The 18,739-nt window shown below is 38.8% G+C and overlaps 1 protein-coding gene across 1 annotated transcript in view; it reads right to left on the bottom strand.

Moving 5' to 3' along the window:
• The window catches only part of rims4 (regulating synaptic membrane exocytosis 4), a 60,200-nt gene that overhangs the window by 18,703 nt on the left and 22,758 nt on the right, over positions 1–18,739 (bottom strand). The window contains exon 2 of the mRNA XM_042510162.1: positions 8,606–8,750. Coding sequence (XP_042366096.1) covers positions 8,606–8,750 — 145 coding nt within the window. The remainder of the gene's footprint in view (positions 1–8,605; positions 8,751–18,739) is intronic.

The following is an 18,739-nucleotide window of genomic DNA, read 5'->3' as shown; positions in this document are numbered from 1 at the left end:
TTAAAGTATGTGTATGGAAAACTTTTGCTGTGACCTGCAAGGCACTCTTACGAGCAGTTCCTCCCTGCCTCACTCCTGGCTTATATGAGACAACTTTTGCCGTGAGGAGACGGACTCGCTGTAGCAGCTGAATTCAGCCTGAGCTAACTCGCTAACCCAGCGAGGGCTGTCACGGCGGGCTGATGGCCGCTGGGTCTAACCTGGGGAGTTGAGGTTCATGCTGGCTGTATTCAAGCTGGTACTCCCGCTAACTGAAGGAGCATCTCCATGGCTGCTGTCTGCTCTCCTCCCCGCTGAGGAGACTCACAGTGAGGCAGAGGGAGCGCGGGGACAGCGAGCTCTGAGGCGGCTTCCTGTGCTCTCAGTCGCAGCAGTCAACAGGAAAAAGTGAATGCCACATAAAAGAAGCCGCTACAGAAACTGCCAACGCTTCTCGTCATTTCACATTTAACTTGTCTGCATTTTCAGCGTCTAAAAAAGGAATGGCTGGCCGCGGGTCCAAAACTGGACTGCTCGACTGTCACAAAGACAATAAGCAGGTTAATGTGAGTTGGGCCTGACATCAGCTGTTTTCTTTACAAACCCAGCAACCAAAGCCAATACATTACGTTAAAGTTTGGCTCTCGGCCCTGTAGTCCACAAGGCTAATCAGATGAAGTGTGCTCCATTGCTCGAGGGGCCTGTTGTTGTGACACCTGCTCCAAAAAAGAGGCACGTCAGTTATGAGACAGGAGCCAACGTTACAAATACTTCTCTTGAATAAACTGTACTGACTTATTGTTGGTCGTGTGTAGCCAGGCCAAATATTACCACAGTGCTGTGTCAGAGAGGAAGGAGAAAGGTCTGGAAGCACACATCATCAATCTGCTGTACGGGAAAAACTAGAATCACCAAAATGTGACTGTTTGCATCTGAACGTGTAGTTTTGTCGTAATTAGCGTATGATTTCTTGAGTTATGGCAAAATGTTTCCTAAGGTCACATGGACCTTGACATTTAACCACCAGTTCATTGTTGAATTCAAGTGGACGTTTGTGCCAAATTTGAGAAAATTCCTTCAAGGCCTTCTTGAGATATCTTGTTAACGAGAATGAGATAGACAGAAGGTCACAGTGACCTTGACAACTGACCACAAAATTCTGATCAGCCAGATGCTGAGTTCAAGCTGACATTTGTGCGACATTTAAAGAAATCCCCTGAGGCCACTCTCAGGATATTGCCTTCACGAGAATGAGATAGACACAAGCTCAAGGTGACCTTGACCTTTGACCACCAAATTCTAATCAGTTCATTGTTGAGTCTACGTGGATGTTTGTGCCAAATTTGAGGAAATTCCCTCAAGGTCCTTTTGAAATATCGTATTTACAAGAATGAGACAGACACAAGGTCACATTGCCCTTTGACCACCAAATTGTAATCAGTTCATCATTAAGTCATCAAGTGAATGTTTGTGCCAAATTTGAAGAAATGCTGTTATGGCCTCCTTAAGCTATTGTGCTCTTTTGAATGAGACGGACATACGGTCACAGTGACCTTTGACCTATGACCACCAACTATAATCAGTTCAATTCCCTGCAAGTGCTCTTGGGATATCGTCTTCAAGAGAATGAGATGGACACAAGGTCACGGTGCCCTTGACCTTTGACAACCAAACTGTACTCAGCTCATCATTGAGTCTAAATGGACATTTGTGCAAAAACTGGTTGTCCATTTTCAGCATGTAGGTTTTATCTTGGAATTTACTGTTGTCACTTCCTGTCGCAAAGCGGATTTTGGTGACTCGCAGTAGCCGACCAATGGCAGGTTTCGCCACAGTTTACATCCGTGAGACGCCCAGTGGCTCAGTTGATAGAGCAGGCGCTTCATATGCAGAGGATTCGTTCTTGTCGCAGCATCCGTGGGTTCGATTCCAGCCCCGGCCCTTTGCTGCATGTCATCCCCTCTCTCTTCCCTCCTTCAAAAAAACTCCAAATCTGAGCTCCACAGCTAAAGAGCAAACCAACAAGCCCCGCAGGTTGTCACTACATCACTAAACATCCTGGGACGACCCGACACACTGTAACACCCTGAACTATTAAAGCCCGATAATTTTACTCCGGCGAGTATGTTTATAAATTATTATGGCAGCCTTTTCTTCTTTCCTCCCTTTTCTTCATCTTCTTCATCTCTTTAACCTTCATCTCTCTTCCCCGGTCTCTGCTTTCATATTTCATTGTAGTTTACGGCTGCACAATCTTTATTCATCGCTGCTCTGATGAGAGTACTTCAGCTGCACATTTAAGGGAACAGGTGTGTTATTTTTTCTACCGCAGTCCTTCCACAAGGACTGCGACCTAAATTACCCAACAGCTTTGTCTTCATTGTTAAATGAAGGAAAAAAGTATTAAAATATTTACTAGATTGTTCCTGCAAAGTCACACAAAGGCACACCGGCTCACATTTAATATTAACTTTTTACTTTAAACACAGCAGCTCTTACAAAATAATTTACAAGGCAGTCTCTCTCCAGTGTGATTAACACACACAATCACTTAGCCTAGATTAGATGTTTATGCGGACGTCGGCGAACATGAAATGATTGCAGGTCATTTTGAATATTTGACATAAATAAATACTCAGGATGCCTTCTACTTTTTTTTGTGTGTGTGTGTGTTGTGTTTTTTCCGATTGGTCACATATTAAAATGTTTGTGAGTTTTAGGTTTCAAGTCCTGAATGCATTTAATGCTGCTGTGTGCTGCAACACGTAAATTAACCAGAACCGTACATGGAATTAATAAATCAACATATTAGATTAAGAGACATTATCTTTGTGTGTGTGTGTGTGTGTGTGTGTGTGTGTGTGTGTGTGTGTGTGTGTGTGTGTGTGTGTGTGTGTGTGTGTGTGTGTTGGTGCGTGCGTGCGTTTTGACATGCAATAAGTCAGGCAACATTAGCCGAGTGGGTATTACTGGGTGATAAAATCCTGAGCTGTAGATTATAATATCGGTGTGTGTGAGGCACATCTGGGGATTACACAGCAGTTTCACAGAAATATGACGCTCGATGTAAACTGCGTGCTGCAGTCAGATGACACAGTTGAAATCTTACAAATATTCAAAATTGTATATTATTTTGTATTTATGATTATTTCCTGACTTTTCATCCTTATTTTCAAATAAATGTGAAGTGAAACCTGGTTTGAATTTGCTGAAGTGAATGAAGGTGAAGAATTACTGCTTCATTCAGGTGGTCTTCTTCAGTGTGTAATGTAACTAAGTAATAATAGGTTGTACTATAGGTTGTAAAAAAAAAAAAAAGTTTTTCTTCATTTATAATGTACGCTCCATTTTTAATTCAGAGTACATAAAAAAGCAAATGTAATACTTCTTAAAACTCTTGCTTTTTTATTAACAGCATTTACTTGTACTTCTACTTTTATTACTTGAATACATTAAATATGATAAAATTACTTTTAATATTTAAGTACACTAAATATCAGACATTTTTAACTCAAGTAATATTCTAAAAAGTGACCTTAACTTCTACCAAAGTCATTTTCTAGCAAGAAATCTGTACTTTTACTCAAGTATGGCTTTGAGGTACTTTATCCACCACTGGTCTTCCTCAACATGTGATGTTGGAAACATAAACTGGACCAATGAAAACATCATGCGTGAGCTGTTAATTGAAAGCATCCACAGCAAGAAAACACAAAAGTCTACTCTTTATCTTTTTTATAATTGGTTTATAATACCAGGAATAACTAGCAGCTACCTACCAGGCTAAGGCGGTATCACAGTATCACAGTATTACCGTATACCAGGGGATTTAGAAATCCTGAAGGTATGTTTTTCAATACTGTCATAAATACAGGTCCTCCTGTATTGAACTCATTTGAAAGTAGTGCACAGCACGCACCAGAGCTCAGTCTCAGGTTGCTAAGAGTCATATAACATATAACCCCGGTGACATTTCAGGAAGCTGTGAAATATAAGATACCACCAAAGCCTCTATAGAACCTGCAACACAATATTTCATCTTTTTTTTCATTATGCATTTACATCATACAGTACATGGCCATCGGACATATTCTGTCACGTGTGTGTACTGACCCGATTAACATCAACCACAATCTTTTCCAAACCCTAACCAGGTAGTATTGTTGCCTAAACCTAACTGCCAACTAGGGGTGGGCAGGATGTAACATTTCATACCTGTGTGTTTCATACCTTCCTGAAATGTCACAGGAGTTTACGGTATATGACGGTATAAGTGAGCGGTGCTAAAACCAACCCCACCGAAGGCAATGTGCTACTTTTTATTTCAGCTTTTCAAACTAATAAATGCTCAACAGAAAGAAACACCTTCTGATCTGAAGTTGAGGTACTTCTGAAAAAAGTGAACGCCAGACGAGTTGCTATATTTAGTAGAGTCAAGAGTGGATGTGAAATCACAAAAAAGACGCATGAGGTGCTAAAAATACACGTTTATCTGCCACCTGACCCCTAAACTGCAAACAGAAGAAGAAATGTCAGGAAAGAGACGAGCGCCAAGGACGGTGCGAGGAGTGTGTGTGCGTATTCAGAGAGAGACGGAGAGGGGGAAGAGAAGGTGAAGAGGGAAAATAATAATAAAAACATTCACACAATGTTTCTGTTAGATATTAATAACTTACTCTAAACACTGCTTCGTCACTTTTTGTCCTGCCCAGCCGAACCACCAGTGATATTTCCTGTCCTGATCAATCAGTAATTATCAGATGGCATGGATCGCAACTGATGTGAACTGAAGTGTTAGTGTTGTGTTTATTTTTATAAGTACATACATTTTAAATTAAATTTAAAGTTATTATTGTCCAATAATAAAAAATAATGATAAAAAATATTATAAATTATAAAAAATATGAGTGTAATATAAATCAGATAATATTACACAAAAAATATAAATAACTTATTATTGACAAGAACGCAATAACTTATTCTGCACAAACATGTCAGCACAAAATGTGCATACGAGCGCTCAAATCCCAAATAATACAACACTGGTGAATGTCTCAGCCAAGAGTTAATTACCTGAAAAAAGTAATGGATTTTTAAAAAGGCAGAAAATTTAATAACCACGTTGCATCATATAGATACAAGAACTGAACGGAGGTGTTGTAACGCAAAATATTCATAACCCTCACACAAACACAGCCAACCATTTCTCTTTAGATCCATCACCACCATCAGCTCTCTCACACACACACACACACACACACACACGGTCCTGAATTGCCCGGGCCATAAATCAATAAGCTCATAAGTGTGATTGGATGGTGTTAGCTAACAAAGTGCTTATTCATGGTCGTGCATACGCAGCCTCTGAGCTTTTCAATCAGCCGAGCGAGCCAAACAGCTGACGGAAACACCGACAGACGGGAGGACGAGCAGCGGTTTGCTGCTGCTGATTTAAATAATGTTGTGGTGCGGCAGCAGCGGCTCAGTTTAATGATTCAGCTGTAGTTTCCCTCAGAGCCGTCATGCTTGTGGCTGCGAGCATATAAACAGATTTACATTTTAACCACTCAGCTCCTCTGTAAGGCAGAATCAAGAGATAATAAAAATGATTATGTAACAATAGTATTATTCAGACATTTCCTAACTTTTAAATTTAGGAAGAACATCTTTTCATTAAAGCTGTGAAGCTTCCCAGAAAAATAAAATGGCTTAAGAAAAACTATTTTCCTGTAGTTTCATCCATCCATCTATAATCTATACCAGCTTATCCTGCGCAGGGTCACAGGGAATTAACTCAAGTTAAGCTTGTAGAGAAATGAAAGTGGATATATGGTTAAAGTTTAACATCGAGGGCAAAGTTTAGAAATTTCAATGTTTATCTCCTCCTCCATAACATTTTAAAAGCACCGATACTGCACTGTGAAAATAATCGTAAAAGTCCTGCATTAAAAAATGTTACATAAGTAAAAGTAAGTAAGAGAGGAAAATTGGGAAAATGTACTTAATATATGAAAAGCAAAAGTACCCTAATCAGAAAAATCTAAAAAAATTAAATAAATAAATTGAAATATAGATACTATAATAATAATAATAATAATAATAATAATAATAATAATATAATAATAAAATAGAAAAAACATCCCTCAAAACTCAAAATTATTCAAGAAAACTGAACAAAAAACGAAAGAAAAAGACTTAAATGTTTTTCAAAATAGTTGTCATTTTCTGTCAATCAGCTAAGTGATTAACTGACTAATCATTTCAGTTGTGCCTGTATGAGCTATCTGGTAGTTTAATTTATAACAAAACATCATATTTTATACTGTTTTTTTATGCAGAAATATTGCAAATATTATAAAATAATATTGTAAAACAAAATTAAAAAGTTCAAAGTAAAGCCCTGCATTAAAAATGTTGATTAAGTAAAAGTATGTAAAGATGTAATTTACGTATAAAAAAGTACCCGATTCAGAAAAAAATACCCCTTAAAACTTAAAACTATTCAAGAAAAAAGAGAGAACAAAAAAGCAAGAAAGAGACTTAAATGTTCAACGTTTAATCAAAATAGGTGCTAAATAATTTTCTGTCAGTCAGCTAATAGGTTAAATAATTGTGCTTGTATAAGCTGTTGGGTAGTTTAATTTATAACAAAACATCATATTTTAAACATTGTTCTTGTGGATTTTTTAATGCAGGAATCTTAATTTGTAAAGTAACATTTGCTTTCCGATAAATGTAGTGAAGTAGAATATTTCCCTCTGAAATGGAGTAAAACGGATGAAAAAAAGACTCAAGTACCTGAACTGTACTTTAGTACAGTACTTGAGTAAATGTACTTAGTTACATTCCACTCCTGGCTGCGTATCACAACATTAAAGCGCGTATAGACTTTACATCACAGAATAAACCAGCCGGCATCGTCTTATTCGTTCTTTGGGGACACAAGCGAATAACGTTTCCATGCAGCAGCTCATAAACAGAAAATCTACATATTCCAAATATAAATATCATGTTAAAATGATGCAATCATCCTCTGTCGAACTCTTCCTCTCCTCGTTTTCCTCTGTGTCTCTTTAAACCCTCCCATCCCCAAACAGTCCGTCTGTCTGTCCGTCTCCTCTTGTTATGTAACTGTAGGAATTCAAGCTGGTAGCCAGGTTGGCACTGATCTGCATGTGTCCGTGTGTGTGTGTGTGTGTGTGTGTGTGTGTGTGTGTGTGTTCAGTAGTACTACACTAGTATTGCTGATGTCATAGGTGCTGCTTTTCCACTGGGCTTTACTCTCTGTTTGCCATCATCTCTGCTGACTGTTAGACGGATGAGAGACGCGAGCAGGAGACATTTTAGGAAGCAAAATAAAAGAATTTTCGAGTGCAAAATCTCCACATATGCTAAAGAATTGTCACAGTTTCACATGAATTTGTTCTTACATTGTTGATGTGATCTGTGATCCGGAAACAAACAGCAGTGTGCACACCTCAGCCAAATAATGTGCAGATTTCTTTTTCACTGATGTGAAAAAAAGCAAAAAAGCTCTGTGTTACAAAGACAGGAAACCCTTAAACCAATCCTGGTTTCTGAATCACACCTAAATCTATTCTGTTCCTGAGCTGAACTGAACCGTTACTGAATTTCACTGAAATAAAGTGTTTATTTTCTAACAAACAGACCTGAACTGAGTGAGTGTTCTTACTCTCAACCTGTCGAATATTGATGCTCGACATCTGAAACCAGTGCACAGGAACCCTTTAGCATTAATATGAGACCGCATCAGCAAATGGTTTTGTATGCAGTGTTTGTACACATTTTCACCAATAAATTTTCATGACTTAAGTCAAATTTTAAAGACCAAACATTCTCTGAAACAGCCATCAATACTCCTCTCTGCTTCTCTTTCATCACTATGTAATAGCTTTTTTAATATATATTATTTTTTAAAAAATGATTAGAACTGAATATTTAAATATAAATTAGGGTCTGTTCAGAATTTATATGAGGTGCAAAAAGGGGTAGGCATGTTTTTTAATTCTGGCTTCAGGGAAGAGGCGTGCAACTTTAAATGGCTGCATACTGTATTAGTTTTAACAAAGATTAAAAAAAAAAAAAAGAAAAAAAAAAGAAGATGAATCTTTTAAAAATTTTAGCATTTTTTTTTCTCTTTAAATTTTTTTGCCATTTGTGAAGAAAATAAATTAGTGATTTTTTAAATTTTTTCTCTTAAAATTTTTGGTGATTTTTCACAAAACACGCCAGAGGCCAGCGTCATGAACCTACTTTAATTGCACCGCGATACACGCATTAACGCTGACGGCCCTAGTATCAAATGAAGTACTCTCGCTCTAGTTCTCTATCATTTCAAGGGTACTGGTATTGTACTGGTGCCATAATTTTTTGTGCCCAACTGGCTGAGTGGTTAGAGCACACACTAACAGCAAGGTACATGTTTGGATTCAGGTTTCACCTTTGCTCCCCTTGTTTCCTTTCTGCCTGTAAAGTATCAGCCGTCCTATAAAAGGCTGAATTCCTCCAAAACAAATAATAACATGCCAATGTGTCCAGACGACACAGTATCAGACTGTGCTGGATCCGGCTAAACTAACTACATTTAGTGTGTTGTGTCACTTACTTCCCCTCGGAGCCGTAGCTGTTCATGCTGTCCTCTATAGACTCGTGGCTCGCCTGCCGGACCGTCCGGCTGGGCATCTCCACAGCCAGACCCGTCTCCGTGCTCCTCTGGATGCCTCCCTTCAGCTTCCTGCCCTCTGTGTCCACTGCAGGAGACAAACAAATACATTCAGCTGCTACACACACGTGGGATACCATTTTTATCCACCAGAGTAGAAAAAAGAAAAGGTCAGAGCCGGCTGACAGAGTTTATCTTTTCAAACAAATGCAAAATTCTGACATTTTTTCCTCTAAAGTATTAAGAGGAACCACATTTGTGTGAAAACCAGGGACACTCAACTTGCTTTGCTTTTGCAAAATGACAGGAAGCCAGGGGCCAGTCACAGAACGCCAAAAAACATTTCTCGAATTTTCTGACATTTCTCGGATTTGAGGACGTTTCTAGAATTTTGGGAAGTTTCTAGGGTTTTAAGATGAAAAGAAAGAAAAACAGCAAACTGTAAATCAGGTCAGAGACAGAGAGATGTGAGCAGAAGTCCAGATTTATGTTTCATTTTTTTCTACCGAGGAGACGGTTCAGAGTAAAATCACCTCACCTGCATTTTCATTTAAAGGTTACATCAGTCAGCATAAATCTCTATAATTTAAATTTGTTGTTATTCACTCAGCAGACAAATCTGAAAAGATTATTTAATTTGAGCTAGTTGTTAGTTTATTAGTCAATTCCTCCCCAAATGCTTCACCTGCCCCACTAACGCTAAACATAGGCACCTTAAGCCCCCAAAAATTCTCACATTGAGCGTTTTTTGTCACTAAAGCAAGGACACTCAACTTGCTCAAACATGTTTCAAGAATTTTTAGACGTTTCTAGGACTTCAAGATGTTTCTGTGGTTTTATGACTTTTAAGGATTTTGGATATTTCTACGATTTTAGGATGTTTCTCAGATTTTAGGATTTTCTAAAAGTGTAGGATGTTTAGGATTTTTATTGACATTTCTTGGTTTTTATGACGTTGCTAGGATTTTAGGACATTAGGGGCACAGCTAGGACCTCCATCAGGATGCAGGGGACCCTCCACTGGCACTTTTTTGATAAACAAACTATTTTGATTATTTTAGGCACTCTAACGCCTTATGTATACTAATATTACACAAACAATTCCCACTGCGAATCACGTAATTTTTATTGTGAATTAGAAAATGACTGGGGGGGCCACCCGACACCCTGTGGGGGGCCGGGTTTGGCCTACCGGTCGTAAATTGAGTATTACTGGTGTAATCGATTCAGTCGAAGCTGCTTATGTGTTTGTCCTGTTGTGACCTCATCAGTGTCAGGAGAAGGTCGACCACAGTGATGAGAAATCACTTTAACAAGGCCAAGGACAAAAGCACTCGATCCGCCTCAGAGCAGAGACATACATCTTGTTGCAAAACAGACCACAAAATCGATGCATGGCACACTTTATGGGACCCATCTCTGGCTGCAAGGTGTCCTGTGTGTTTGTGTGTGGGTGCGCGCACGTGTGTTGATGGAGGTTGAGTTTATAATGAAGTTCTCCAGTACGAGGTCTTTGACCTTGTTTTTGGGACAGGACGGGAAAGTTGTTTTCCTTTAATAGTGAGGACACACACACTGTGACACACACACACACACACACACAAACACAATTTATGTAAAACGGTAATGCACTCCTTCTCATAATGGAGCTTAGTGTGTTTTACTGCGAGTTTTCTGACTGAATAAATGCTAAAATTCATCAAGTGAGTGGATTAAAGGTGAAAATCAATCAAATTAAATACAAATATTTCGGCCTTTCCTCCACCTCCAGAGGTTTTTGCGTTCCTGTGTTACAGCCATGATGTCTTTCTTTCTCCACAGACAGTTTCAATCACCTTAATGGAAAGAAAAATGCTTTAGGAAGCCTGGTACACACAAAACACACACACACACACACACACACACACACACACACACACACACACACGAGAGTGCCATGAAGTTAGTTCTGCAGTTATTAAAGAGCGACCTAGAACGGTGCTATTTCTATCGTTCACGTGGGACGGGACGTTGGCAGATTTGGGTTACTGCTTCTGCTTCCTGACTGGTTCCATATGATCAGTTATCTCCTGTGTTATCTCCTGTGTCAGTCTGTGAGCAGACACAGCAGCATCACAAAGGTCAAGCTCACACTACCTGAGATATTCAGGAGGAAAACATCACTTTCACTCACTAAAAATGTGTCATCAACATATGACACATTTTTATATTTCATATGTTGCTCAAAATCAACTTTGAAACACTGATTTGCCAAAATAATTTGTAAAAAATGTGCAATGCCATTATTTTCTCCCAGCGACTGGGCCGAGACTCAGATGTGTTGGGCCAACCACAACTGTTCATATAACATGGAGGAGGTTTGACACGATGACTGACAACTTGTGGAGCCTTTTCACTTAATGCAAAATATGCAATGACCTCATTTTTTGGCTTTCACACCTTCCCACCAGGGACAAGTATAAACCTAACTTCATAGAGACGAGCGCCAAGCTGACGCCAAGATGGCTGCAGCTGATGTGGAACTTTCTTTTCAACTATTATTTCTGATGGAAGAAACACTGGTTCACACTTCACACAATTTACTGCTGCTGCACATCACAGCTCATCAGTGCATGCCGTCATCTGTTTAATTTTGCCTGATGCCCCTTATAAACCAAAAATTAATGAGAGGTTTCAAAAAATGTGCATTTGCAGGCGAGTAGTCACCTGTATTAACAGTTTTCCTTCCAAACATTTACCTGACGCTGTCATTCAGGCTGATTTACTCTGAGCTTTAGAGAGGCATAAGCTTAAAACTCCTCGGATTACAAGCAACAAAAACTGGGTCAGGATGCACATTTAATGAGACTCGGTGAGCAACCAGAACAGCCACATAAAAACCTTTGTAGTTGTAAAACAAACTTCCTAATCCTAATCTTGCCCTGCGTCCGGATTTACAAGCAACCAAATCTGCTTTTCTCTCAGTCTGGCAGCCCAAAGTACAAACGTTGTGGTAAAAGCAGTCATGAGTCGTGCTCCTTTTCATAAGCATCAAACGTTAAAAGGTCTGCATGATGTCACAGACTTCTCCTAAAACATTATTTTTTTTCTGTAAAACCAAATCACGATCAGAAAACCTTCAAAGGCCACAGAAACGCACAAACATGTTTTTGGTTTGACTTAAATGAAACTGGCAGCCACTTCAGACTGTGTCCTCACCATGAGGCCCCTCTCACTGCAAGACACATCAACAGAATGACATGCTTCACAGTCTGCAGACAGCGGGCGACTTTAAGCGTCTGAACGATTACCACGCCGAGCCTCAGACACGTCAAGTTTCTCTGACAGCTAGAAAGTGAAGATCGGCTCCTGACGCAGACGTTATCACTATGAACTGCTGTCGCAATAATACACTAAAAATAATAAACCTTATTGTGTCTTTATTATATTGTTTACTTTTACAACCATACAAAAAAAAATTTTTTAGAATGATGATAGACTTGTACAGTGCCTTTTACACAGAAATTGCAGCTTTACATTAAAATACTTTGATGTTTTTCTGCTGTTCTCCTGCCTGTGTGTAATGTCAAATGGACACAGCCTAAAATAGGCCACACACACAAACACGTACTGGTCTGCTGCAGAGCCGTGTACGCAGCTCTGCTCTACTGGCAATGGGAAAGCACTATATAGCCTATTTTTTTTTGCTGTTGTTGTTAGCAGGGATTAAAAAAACCCTTGTGCACAGGCTACTTCTGGTGGAAAAGCGTTGAGTGTGAACGAGGAAGTGATTTCAGACACGGTTGCCATGGACATGGATGCTGTTACTACAGAGACCACCCTGGAACCCCAGCCTGCGGTGAGATCGCTCTGAGAGCCTTTTAACACACAGGCCTGTTATTTTCTACATTAGCGCATGTGTGTTTGTGTGTGTGTGTGTGTGTGTGTGTGTGTGTGTGTGTGTGTGTGTGTGTGTGTGTGTGTGTGTGAACCCTGCTGTCACCTCTTGTCACCGGTGGTGTATTGAGGCGGAGTAGAGTTACATAACTCATACAGCAAGTGGATAATGGCTGGAGACACATCAGCAACTCTGCTTCACGGCGACCCTTTCATGGCGCCGACGGGGTATTATCTCAGTTCAGTTCAATCCAATTCAACATGCTTTATCTGCTGCGGAGTGAAAGGTAATCTCAGCAGGCAATCAGAATAAAAGATTGAAATATAGAGGGTTGACAGTTTTTCTTATTTACAACATTTCTTCCCTGATTTGCTTTCCTCATAACGATGCTTCTCTGTCTCTGCCTGTCTGCATCTTTGTCTGTTTCTGTGCTTTAAGCCGCATTCAGCATCAAGTGTCAGTCGATTCCAATATCCTGACTGTGGTTAAATGTGGTTCACGCAGACGTTATCCCTGAAGCAGAGGTGGTGCAAACCAAAACTCAGACAGAATCAGAGGCCTGCACTCATGGAAATGTTTTCAAACTTAAGTGACTAATTCAGGTTAACACTTTAACACCAGCAGCGACGTCACTTTTCTGGTGCTGCTTTCAGACACTTTTCACAAATATTTCAACCTTTGAAAAAATGTGTGTGATTTCTTTTAAAAATATGGAATAAAAGGCAATTAGAAAATTGGTAGAAACGTTTGACAAAGTTAAAAAAATTAGTAGATTCAGAAAATTATGTCTAAAAAAAAAACAAAAGAAGCTAGGGACAAATGCCAAGGAAAAAAGAAAAAACTACATTTATAATGATCATTATCAAATAATTATGTTGCAGAATAAATTATCATTTTTAAGCACTCTTCTCAGGTCACTACATTGTTTTTTATGTTTTTTATAGATTATTTTTATTGGCATTTTTTATTTTTATTTTTTGGGGGGGGTTACTGTGAATTATGATTGGATCAGAAAAGAAATTCTATTTACCATAATTATTACTGTAATGTCAAAAGAAAATAACATAATTAGACCTTTAAATTGTTTCTAGAGCCACCTATTCTGTTTTATGAAGTTAATTTAAATCTACTTTTTTTGTAATTACAGCATCTTTCAAATTATTCGGATGACGTGTTTTTGTTTGTGCAAAAATAAAACTATTTGAAAGCAGTCTGTGTTGTTTTTTAAATAGTGAGCAGTCCACACCAGCTACAGGTAATGACCATAAAACACAAATGTTTGCGGGTATAAGGAGACAGATGTTTGAGCAGTGAGCATCTGCTTGGAAAGCCAAGCCGGGTTGGTTTCGCGCTGTGACCAGCTGTTGTTGTTTATTTGTTTCCAGATGTTTGGGATCTAAATTTGGTCCACTTATTTAAAAATCTGGTGGCTCAACTGGTCCAAGACATGTCACTTAGTGCTATAAAGGTCAAACGTGTGCAAGGATTAATCTTAAGATTGTTGTTAAAACATGAACATCATTTTTTTATATTTTAAATCGTACAAGTGTTTAAATATGAGGACGAGCGTCTCTCCCATCTGTTCTCAGTGCACTTAAAAAGTCAAATTCCCACCCGGCTCTAAAATAGCCCACTGTGTTTGTGGCGAATGTAGTTCACAGCGTGTGATGTGGAGCACCCACTGTGATGTAGCACAAAAAGTGTCTGATGTGACGCATAAAAGTTGTGATGTAGCAATCAGAGAGCCAGGACTCATTAGTTTGTCTCCCAGCAGAGAGATATTAATGAAAGCAGAACACACTCAAAAATAGCTGCTCCCCATTCAGCCAACTTATCTGTCCAACACACTGACAGACAGACAGACAGACGGACAGACAGACGGACAGACAGACGGAGGTAGGTCATACCTCGTGGCCTATGTAACACACAGATAGGGCCTCAGGACGTCTACAGAGATTTTCTATTGGCTTTGCCGTAAATGTCCTCTGGAGAATTTGTTTTTCGTCTAAATAAAACTGCATCAGTTTAACACACATTAAAGCTTGTGTTGTGAAGATTCATTTTGTGGAAACGTGGTGGTGCAACTTGGTAGACGAGGACGGCTTCTTATGTAGACATAAATGGCTCATCATAAGTTGATGAAAACACAATGATTATGCAGGTGATTAACTTTAACAGCCATTGTAACTGCATGGTTGACATTTATTTTTTGTGATCAAATTGCTTTACTTAAAACTTTGCAAAACCCAGTGTCATTTTATACAGATGCATTTGGGTATTTTGATTATACTGTAACTCTACTAAATTCTATTTTCATGATATTTCTATTTATCTACCAAACATTTCACAGATTTTAGATTAATTTTTTTGTATTATTTTTTTTCGGTTTATTTTTCATATTTATTTTGTTTGTTTATTTGTTTATTATTTTATGACATTTTTCAGATTCTTATTATATAGCACTGACATTTTTTAACCATATACCAGATTTTTTTGTGCTAGCTTCTTTTTTTTTGCATCCGTTTATTTGTGTTTATTTATTTTTAAAGTTTTATTCATGATGTTACTTTTATTTTCAGATCTGTATTATATTACCTTTATTTAAAATGCATTATATAAGGCAAGTGTTTTTTTTTTCTTAATAAATTGATGCATGATGTGATGATGTGTTAACATATTCTACGGTCTCGAATGTTAGTTTTTTCAAAGGTATTTCTTAGTGTTAAAGGGTTAAAGAAAATAGCCGAATTATATTCCATTTCTGTCACTGTATCCCCTGAATCCTACACACTGGAAACATTAAGGATAAGCAGAGTTGAAACACGGTAATTTCTTGATTTATTCCACCTTTCTACAACAATTAAACAACAACCTTTCACAGCCAACATTTGGTGCAGGATTATATCCAAATCTCTTGACAGCGATGCAAATATATCCACTTCCAGCACAGTGGGGGGTCATAGTGAGAATCTAACCTGTCGGAGTCGGTGCCACCTTCTATACGATCAACTGCTGCATCGTACGGGCTCCCACTCTTTCCTCGGGACGCCTTTTCAAGTGAAACCCTTTATAAAGTTTAAAAACTCTCAACTTCATACATCTGAGGCTCTATGTGCCTCTAATGTCGTGCTGAGAGCTTGTGACGTTTATCCCCTCGCCCACCCACCCCGCTGTACCTCCCGTGTGTCACAAAAGCTCACCATGGGTACGTCTCCTCCTCTGGGTGACGTAGGAAAGATAAATCATCATGATGCATTTTAGCTTGACCTAATTTAACACAAACAGTCTTTGGGAGAAAAACTCTTAAACGGCATCTTAACATTAGAAACAAACGTGTTCTGATATTTCAGGTTTGTATTTTGTATTTGTTGGTTTTGTATGTTGTTTAGTTTAGTGAACTGTACTATGTAAAGCATTCTTGAGTCTCTTGAAAGGCACTATATAAATCCAAGCTGTTATTATTTTTATTATTATAAATATTACTGGAGACCAGGGACACTCACCTTGCTTTGCCTGGGGGCCATTTTTGCAAAATGACAGGAGGCCAGGGGCCCGTCGCAGCAGCCCCACGCATGTTTATGAGATTTTAGGACTTTTCTCAGATTTTAGGACATTTCTAGAATTTTTTATACTTTATTTTTCCGCCCTACCATTTTCATACAACGGATCTGTTTTTCGGTTTGCAATTCATTACAAAGAAGTTGACATATATATTAAAAAACACAAATAACCAATATATCTGCCATATAAGAAAATGAGAAAGAGAGAAGAAAAGTAGTCGAAAAGAAAAAAGTTGAAGAGAAGCAGACAATTTAATAGAAGTAATGACTACTAGATTCTAGGACATTTCTAGAATTTTAGGACATTTCTGGGATTTCAGGACATTTCTAAGATTTTCAGACATTACTAGGATTTTGGGACATTAGGGGCTTTTTCGGGGGGTTGTGGCAGATCCTCCACTGGAACATTTTTTTATTTTGCTGCTGTTTTATGCACTCTGGCACCATATCTATACTTAAAGTACAAAACAAATTCCCAGTGCAAATCACTTCACATTTATTGTGAATTAGAAAATGGTTGGGAGGCCAGATGGGCCATAAGTTTGGTGTCACTGCTGTGTACATTATATCTACTGTAAAAGACCTCTGGCTTGCATTTCCCAGCTTCTATCAACATTTTTTATCTGTCATTTCTCCAAACACCAAGTCATCACTTCGTTCCTTGAATCATCATTGGCTCAAACCTTTTTAATCCATCCTGTTCCTGAGTCACACTGAAGCAACGCTGTGCTGGGAAAGGGCCAGGCAACGCTGCACATCCCAACCGCCACGGATGAATAAATGGTTAAATAAAATAAAATGGATGTACTGCAATATCCAGTGAGTGAAATTGCTCTGTCACCGTCAGCCCATTCATTACAGAAAGAGAGAAAATCTGGCATAAGGTGCTTGTCAGAGCAAGATAGAGGAGAAAGAGGATCCTGGGAGGCGCTGAAAGAGTTGCATTTATTTGAAAAATGACTTTCCCGTGGAGGTGCTACAGCCGATGACGAGGAATGACTAAGGCTGGAGATGAATAAGAAGCTGCTTTTTGAAACCTCTTGGCACCACAAACGACGGGCAGCAGCAGAACGTAGCGGGCCGGAAGACAGAGTCAGAGCTAATTACTTTATTGGTAGATAAGCATTTTTTAACCTTTCTCCAAATGAAGGGTGCACATAGCTATTTTGGAACACCTGGGAGCTACTTCACCATTTATAGTTGCAGACTTTTACAGTTGGCAAAAAGACACCAGGGTTTAAATGTCTTCTGCAAGGACACATCAAGACTGATGGACACTGAAAGAAGTTCAAGCAATAATACTCAACTTATGGCCTGCAGGCAAACTCTGGCCCCCGATAGGGTGCCTGATAGCCCGAAACCATTTTCTAATTCACAACGAAAATAAAATGATCACACTGGGATTTAGTTTTTTTGTACTTTTAGTAAAACAACCCCCCCGACAGAGGTCCTAGCTAAGCCCCTAATGTCCTAGAAACGTCCTAAAATCCAAGAAACGCCCTAGAATCCCTGAAATGTCCTCAAATCCGAGAAATATCCTAAAATCCTAGAAAAGTGCTAAAATCCTAAAAATGCCCTTAAATCTTAGAAAGGTGGTGAAATCCTAAAACTGTCATAAAACTGTCCTCAAATCCCAGAAACATCCTAAAATCCAAGAAATGTCCTAAAATCCTATAAACACCCTGACATCCTAGATACATGTATGGGGCTGCTGCGACTGGCTCCTGTCCTCCTGTCATTTTGCAAAAGTGGCCCCCAGGCAAAGCAAGTTGAGTGTCCGTAATTTAGAGTCTTCAAGCTGCTTGATGCCAAAATGGATAAAGACATCAAACTGTCAACCGTGAGACCATAAAGTTTTTATTCGCCTCTTTGTGAAATCAAACCTTTGCTCCAGAGTATGCACACCTACGTCAGAACAGACGTCTAACCACTAATTTATCGATTATTCTAAAGAATATTTTTATATTTCTTAATATATCAATGAATCTACATAAAAATAAATTACAAAAATGCCTATATTAATATTTGAGTGATGTTATTCCGTCATCATCTCGAAATAAACAGTAATTTTCCAACACAGTTTTTATGTGTATTTGTGCATGAATGAACTGCCATCACATCATCACTTTTTCCTCCTTCCTGCCACAGAAAATGTCCCTGAATTGGATGTTTTCCATCATCTCCACTCAGGGTAAATTAAGTCCCCCGATGACGTGGGAAAGTTATTGATCGGGCCTGCAGCTGCCAATACTCTGGTTAAACATATGTATTGATTGCACATTTCTGTCATAAAAATCTCCATTCATCATTGGCTCATTAATGACCTTTTAACCTGCTGCACTGAGTTTGACCTGCTGCGTGCTTTGAACACACACACACACACACACACACACACACACACACACACACACACGGATGATTCTGTAGACACATCTGTTATGAGAAGGTTATGGCTCTTATATTACATGTAACATACATTTGCTCTGATAAACCATGAAATAAATGCAGAGAAATGAAAATGTCGAGCTGCGTTACCTCTAACAGGATCAGTTTAATCTGATTAGAACATTAATCTTCAAATGCTTCAATATTGCACTAACGTGTGCACTATCCATGTAAAAGCATGCTCACATTAGTCGA

Source organism: Plectropomus leopardus, chromosome 2 (assembly GCF_008729295.1).
Source record: "Plectropomus leopardus isolate mb chromosome 2, YSFRI_Pleo_2.0, whole genome shotgun sequence".
In the NCBI taxonomy this organism is placed as follows: Eukaryota; Metazoa; Chordata; class Actinopteri; order Perciformes; family Serranidae; genus Plectropomus; species Plectropomus leopardus.
Note: the sequence above shows the minus strand (reverse complement) of the source record. Positions and strands in the feature narration are given on the sequence as shown.